Raw genomic sequence first — 7563 nt, forward strand, 5'->3', positions numbered from 1 at the left:
AGTAGGACTTTATCACTTGAAATATTAGGACTAGAGTGCTGCCAGGGACATAAACATCCGACTGCTCTGGCTTGTGTTAATAAGCAGCATTTACCTGGGCCCTGACGCCAGGAGTGCATAACACCTCCTGGCTGCAGGGAGAGATGACTTGGGTGGTCTGGGTTCATGTACTAACACATTAGGCCTCTGCCACTGTCAGATACTACAGCAATACACGTATTAACACCTTGTGGGAAAACACAGTGGAAAAAGGGGTTTAGAGCATGCAGAACCAGTGGGTACCAGCAATATGTGTGCAGTCACTGGTGGCTAAAAGAGCCCCAAATGGGTGAAAACAGACCAGAGCTATATACATAATGCGCATTAAAAATGGTCTCAGGGACAAGCTGGGCTGATTTAGTATCACTCAGGTCTAAACTTTGGTCTCTCTGGCACGCCAGGAACGATGCATTACTTCTGGGATACTAGGAGTGACAGTATCTGCTATGGAAGGGCACCACGGTGAATTCAGAAAGTTTTGCCAACAAGAAACATATAATTCCTCAGAATTTTGACAGACTCAGAGCAGTTTCAAGTAGGGTTTATTTACAGTAATTGCAACAGATTTCCACAAAACTTACTACCAAGTGTCAGTAAATTACACAATACATACAAGAACCTTTTTCTATTCAGCAACCACATATCTTGCATAGAAAGTTTTCTTTTACTGATAAGGCAGAAAATACAATCTCAAAAGGAAACACAGATTTCTAAGGCCTGACATACCCACTAGAACCTATTCCTAGAAGCTTTTGTCACACTGTGCACCTCATTTTAGCCAGATCAATCAGCAGGAGCAGTCACATAAGACTGAGCCCAGATTTAGGAGCGCTGCTCTGCAGCATTAACTACACCAGAGTCGTTCCAGTGGGCACTCAGAACCTATGAATGTACATTCCCTATACAAAAATTTTATAATTTAAACAATACTTTTATTAAATGATCACAGCTTATGTCTGCTAGCAAGAGAAACCCTTTTAGATTTTCCCTTGCAGAGCATCCTTTGATAGAAGTCAGCTAAGCGAGTGCTATGCTGATTTGATCAAACTCCATATTTCCATGCAAGACTCTGCTGATGCATTCGCTGATGTACCTGGCTAACAAAACACTCAGCATTTGACTGAATGCATCCACAATCAGTGAGAAACTGCACTGATACAGCACATTATTTTCCCATTCACCGCAGGTATGTGCAATGTACCAGCAGCTTCATTAGCTCCAGCCGTTGGTGGGTCATTAATGCCTTCTGCTCTCTAATGAGATTTCTCCATCCAGTCTAGTAGGATGTCCAGCTCGCCGAGGGATTTAATTGCTGCAGATGTGACATTCAGCTGAAATGATATAAAGGAACAAGTTGCAAGCAAAGATAGCGAGTACAATCCAAGGTAAAAAGAATCTGAATATCTGCATTAATTGCTAGACTTAGTCATCAACTTACCCCTTCATAGTTCGCAAGTATTTGCTTAAATTTCTCAGTGGATTCCTGTCCACACAGGCACTTATTTTCCTCATGCTAGGAAAATAAGATAGAATTCATTAGTTTTGGGGGTTCGTTTTTTAAAATAAGAGAACAGTTTCTAATTATGCTGGAAATTACTGTATAGACTGAGACCTTGTTAAATTGTGGAAAAGACTGCCGGTCCATAAATCAGACTTCAGCTAAGAACAGAGTTTACTTCAATAGACAGAGGGACAGGAAAAGTATTGTTCTTTGAGAACTAATATGGGAGTTTGCTGATGAGTGGGCAAGTATAAAAATTTCTCAGCAGACACACACACTCTTTGCATCATGCTTCTTTGTATTCTTGTCAAAACTTTTTTTATAAATAAAGATTTTGTAACTTTATGAAATGCTTAGGTTTATATACCAAATACTAACAGACTAAACTAAACTGTAGCAATACCCAAGACTTACACACTGCTCAAGTTTCCTCTTCACACTGAGGAAGGAGTTGGCTATGCTGCTGATTTTTCGGTTGACATAGGAATCCTCGGTCTTGCAGTGCTTGAAAACTTTGTCCACGTAGAAGTCGAAGAGGTGATGGGTGATGCAGCATCTATCTGAAGACTTAAGGAATAAATTTCATTTTTAAAATGTCTTCCAAAGTGCTATGAACCTGCAGTCACCAACCTTTCTACCTTCCTCTAGAAAAAAAACATCTCTAACACCAAGCACGGTAGCTGAGCACAGGGGGATGTTTTGACTCATAAAGCTTTTTCAGTGATGCTTGATATAAACTGATAATACATGTAGGAAATTATTTTAGACTGATCTTCCAGGAGACCCATCCTCAGCAAGTCTCATTGAGTCAACACAACAAATAGCTGATTTTGTAGCTGGGTATTAGATGCTGAGACCTGAAACAGTGGCCCATGTCTAGTGCTTTAGAGTGTAAAAGAGAGCTGTAAAATACTTATTTATAATATATTTTACCTCCCAAGATCACATTCACCTGCTTTCGGATTCTTTGACAGCTTTCCACCCAAATCCTGATTTACCTCGCTATGTCTCCACTGACGGAGGAGGTGGGAAGCCGCAGCTAAAGCTCCTGTAACTGGAGCATCACATGCAACAACAAAAAAAATAATCTCTGCCCACCATTTCTGGAAAGCCAGTCAGGGTGAAAGCCCTGTGCGCTGCAGTCTGCCGCAGGGGCAGGAACCGGCAGTAGGACACCCACCTCTTCTCGTATACGTGATCCGCATCACTTTATCCTCCCTGACCTGCTCAGTGTCTGTGTTTTGCAGGAACTCAGAAGAAGCCATGGTATTGAACAACTTCCCTAAACGCCCTCAGCTGGTACACCTCATGACTGGTGTTAGGATGCTAGCTGGTCAAAATTATTCAGAGAAAAACTGGAGACACGCTAAGGACACCCACCTTAACCTTGTGCAGAGAATGTGGATAAGACAAGATGCTGAGGGTCCTGATGGGGTCTCTGGCTTGCTGCACGGGAGAAGACAGAGATGGTGAGGTACGTGCTGGCTCCAAGGGGCTTCGGGAGCAGCCGACTAAAGATCTTCCCCAGCTCCACAAGAGCCCAGAGCATTACTTACAATGTTGGCTTTAATTGCTGTGAAACCAGACCTAATCTCAGTCACGCTCATTGAAATCCTGCAGGGTCCAAAGTGGAAGATTTTGTTCCCAGCTGTCGGCATCAAATTCAACCAGCATGACATGGAGAAGAGGCAGAGGAATAAGTGGGATCCCTTCATGCTACGGCAGGATGCAAGCATGGCCAGCTGCCTGGGAGACCTGTTCAAGGAAGACAATATTGCCTTGGTATCTTTCCTAAATAACACAGTTGTGGTGCTTATGAAAAATATACATATTTATATAGCACTTGTATACATGTATTAAAAAAACCCATGCTGACTAGTATCTCTTACCCATTTCTTTTTTATTCCCCATGTGCAAGAGAAAAAATCAAATAAAACCAAATATTTAACAGAAGATCCAAAAAGAAAGAAAAAAAAAAAATACCAGTAAAAGTTTGTATGTAAATAGACAAAGTTCTTCTGAAAAATTTGGATCAGAAAATAAATACAGCTAAATTAATTTTTTAAAAGTCTAGTGACTCAGAAGCAGCAGGAGGTAACTGCGGCTGAAAGCAGCAGATCCCAAAATCTGATCACAAAAGAAAATACTTTTCCTCAGAAATAGCCTACTTCAAATGCAAGTTCTGTTAGCACTGAAATTTACAGTTATTAATGGAAAAAAAAAATTCAGAGACACATTCTAGAAATACAAGGAAATATGCATGAGCACATAGAGCAAAAGGATAAAATCAGTATTTTACCTTGTTCTTTGATGTGGGTTCACCTGTCTTGCTGACGTCTGACCTGAAGAGCTCCAAAGAACACGTTTTTATCCAGGTATCGGGAGGAAATAACTCTTGGATTAACTTTTGGGATTTTTCTTGCTTTTCCCAGCATGTATTTCCCTTTGTAATTTACTGAATTAATGAGCTAGTGAAAGGGACAACCTCTCTCACCCACAGGAGTTTCCCTAACCTATGGAGGCGGGAAATCTTGGCATTGCTGTGTCATTTTTCATTCGGGAGGAAGGACGTGACCAAAAGGAGGGACCATCACAGGGGTTACATCCCCAAAATGCCAAGCTCGGGTGTTCCTCTCGGCACGGAGCCACGCTAACAAGCCCCTCCTGGAGAGGGGCTGTTCCCGGCTCATCACTGGGATGTGGGAAGCCGAGCGGCATCACCCCCTCCGGGATGCCAGTGGTCCAAACGCCCCAAGGTGGGAGGGTTTCTGGCAATGGGACCTGGTGCGCTAGTAAAAGTAGTGTGACTCAGAAAGTTGGCAAGTCCTTTCTCCATCACTGTCCTGGCACACGGGGCCTTCACCCGCCGCGTACGGGGGACCCTGCTCTCGGGCTTGCTCCTCGGGTGGGTGGACACTTCTCTCCATCGGCACGTCCCTGGTGTTTGGAGACCAGAGATGCACAGGCACGAGCTGTCAGGCCTTTGGGATGACACAGCTCCCACCGCGGTCCCAGAAGAAGTCACTTGGTTTTCAGGAGCACGGGTGACTTAGGTGATCGTTATGCACAGTCCAAAGCTATCACCCTGCAGAAGGACAGAAATTTCACTCAGACCTTTACAAGCCCATCAGCCCAGCGGCAGCAGGGAAGTTTTACCCACCAGCAAAGACTTTGACTGCAAAGTCTGTGATTACCCTGCTGCAAGCATTAGCTGCTGAGCAGAACTGATGCAGCCAAGGTCCTCGAGCACACCAGGCGTATTCTCATACCAACATTTCAGATCCAGGCAGTCCCCAGGGAACCAGGGTTTGCCAGCTGGGGCATGCTGTCACATGAATGTGGCAGTACTGGTGCAAAACCCAGGTGGTTCACCATGCTGTTGGCTCTGAGGCTAGTTTGGTTGTTTCTGTAACCCCTCTGGAGGTAGCTAAGTTCTGTCTACAAACAAAAACGAGCAGTTGAAAAACCTTCTTGGACTACCTGTACCCAGGAGGGAAAGTCAGATGGACTTAGAGGGCATGGAGGTGGCAAAGACACTCCTCTAATCCTACAGCCAACCTCCGGAGCCGGCACGATGCTCTGGGTGAGAGCAGCAGTCTGAGCCTGTGCCTGTTGCAAGGCAGGTAGATCTTGTGTGCCACTGCCTGTGGGCCAGGGCTGTTCTATAAAGTTTTGCTGGGTGAGTAATTTATTGATAACCAAGCTCAATCTTGAGCGTATATCCGTCATCGGGGAAGACTAGGCAAATAGATTTTATGCCCAGGCTAGTCATAGTATTGCATACAGTATTGCTGAAACTACCTCAAATGCACCAAACATGCCTCCCTCATCCCCGTGCCTCCACACCGTAAAACAGCCAAAAGGCAGGTCCAAATCTGCAGCAGGTTGCATTTGCCCTTGCCGAGGTGCTGGAGGGATCCTCAGCAGCACAAGGTTGTTAATCTCTGCCTTCCTTCCCCAATTCCCAGCTGCTGCCTGTAATTGCAGCAAAAGTTTTGCCTGGAGCAGAGGAAGCAGCACCAGCAGCGTTCCCAGGCAGCCCGGCGCACACCCAGCTTTGGTGAGGAAACAAGGGAAGAGGCAATGAGTTCTTACTTAATTATGTAAATTGCAGATGAGAAGAAGGGATTTCTATTTTTTTTTTTTTTTCCTTTTGGTAACTGAACTGACGCTCAAGACAGGTCAGCCAAATGCCAGCAGGCAAGACACAGTCATGGGTTAAAAATTGCCAGCCAGGCTGGTGGAGGAAAGATGCTGGGGTGATAGAGGAACAGGAGTAAAATGTTATATTGTTGGAGTCCAGGGCCTTGCTCCATTACAGACCTCTGCAGGGTCCTGGGCCGGTGTCCCTTGGCCTCTCCATCCCATGACTGACCATTTGCAAAGCGGAGGCAATAGCATGACCCTCACCGCAAGGGCAAGGAGGAGAATGACCACATCAGAGAGGGGGGAGACAATCCAGATAGGTTTTCATTTTTGAAGTATGTGTGCAATGATGGTGATTGATTACCCCAAGTGCTGGACCTGGGGGAGGTCCAAAACCTCGCTTTTTGGGGCAGATGGGATGGCATCAGCAGGGACCTCAGCGTCTGTTGGACCAAGTCCTGAAAGAAGCAAATCACCCAGGCTTGGCTTTCCCCTGGCAGCCTGACTAAGGGAGGCTGTCATCTACCTGCCAGCTACAACCACATGAAAATATCCTCAATAAAACAGCAAGCCATTTCTCATATGCTCTGGGAAGGAAGAGGAAAAGGAGAAATAGGGATTTCTGAGTGACGCTGCAGATGAGCTCAGACAGTAAAATGGGAACTGACTCCCCCAGGCACTCTCAGAATAATTAAACCTTTTGCATACAGCAGCGCTGGGGAGCGTGCTGGGAGCGGGGAAGTGGTCCTTGCCCCGGGAACCCTTCCAGGCAACTCCCCGCTAACGGGGGAGGGCTCCTCCTTTGGAATTTTATGGTAGGCACATTGTGACAGGGCACACTACAAGTAGTTACCACCCAAATAACAAGCAAAGGCAGCATCGGGGGTTGTTAGCCAGCTGCCATCGTACTAGGGAATTAAAAACTAAGCCCCATGTATCATTAGCTTGTCTGAGAAATCATTTACACAGAGTCCGTGGTGAGCAGCACAGCTCCTGCACGTCACATCTGCAGCGATGCGACTGGAAAAGGCACAAAAGGAGCCAGCAGCCCAGTGGGGCCAAAGGGAACGTTCCCTGTGCAGCCTGGAAAACAACTCTCGGAGCAGATTCTTGGACCGCTCCAGCTCTCGGCAGCTCCGACCGCTGCCAGGACCGATGATGCTCAGCCTCACCCTGCCAAGCAGGCGGCAGCATCCGCATCACCTCACCATGCAGAGCTGGCATCGCTGCTGTGGTAATGGAAACATCTCCAAAACAGCAGAAAGCACCAGCCTGCTGTAGACAAATGGCTTGTTGAAATGACTAACACAGCAGACGTTCCTGGAGAGCCTGGGAGCATGACGGGAGACAAAACACCTACTCATCGACAGCAGTTACGTCAGGAAACTCAGCAGCAGTTCCCAGCCTGCTCCAGCGTTGGGGCTGGAGAGCCATGCCCTGTGCACGCCACTTAACCGTGAGTTACTGCAGTCCTGCTCAGTGTGATCCACTGCTGACCCAACTCCACATTTATTCACTTCAAATACCCAAAAGCTTTTGTTTTATCCTAAAAAAAAAATCCTTAAAAAAAAATATCAAGCTGTTCAGATCTGAAAGAGCCATGCTGTCAAGAACTGACCACACGCACACATTAACAGTAGGTTTCCAGTAAAGTGTTTCAGAGTGGTAAGGTACCAGTTTCAATAGTGCATTTCAATGTAGTTGCATGCTATAAGATCTGATAATACTTTACAGACCATTCTTGGTTTGCCATTCTTTGTCATTACTCATATTTCACTGCAGCTTCAGGTATACCAGCATTTCAGATATGAGGTTGATAATGGTTTGTACATAGATCCACAGAACTAGACAATGTGAATGATAGAAATGCCTCCAGT

At 45.8% G+C, this 7563-nt stretch overlaps 1 protein-coding gene across 1 annotated transcript; it reads right to left on the minus strand.

The window, feature by feature from the left end:
• Nucleotides 1-1292: 1292 nt before the first annotated feature.
• Nucleotides 1293-3255, minus strand: LOC104839523 (interleukin-20-like). Its single transcript, XM_010579863.1, has 5 exons — nucleotides 3097-3255; nucleotides 2921-2986; nucleotides 1955-2107; nucleotides 1478-1552; nucleotides 1293-1370 (listed from the first exon to the last, which is right to left on the minus strand). The coding sequence occupies exons 1-5, from the start codon at nucleotides 3253-3255 to the stop codon at nucleotides 1293-1295; spliced, it is 531 nt and encodes a 176-aa protein (XP_010578165.1).
• Nucleotides 3256-7563: the final 4308 nt, after the last annotated feature.

This window comes from Haliaeetus leucocephalus, unplaced genomic scaffold (genome assembly GCF_000737465.1).
Source record: "Haliaeetus leucocephalus isolate CR32 unplaced genomic scaffold, Haliaeetus_leucocephalus-4.0 Scaffold68, whole genome shotgun sequence".
NCBI lineage: Eukaryota > Metazoa > Chordata > Aves > Accipitriformes > Accipitridae > Haliaeetus > Haliaeetus leucocephalus.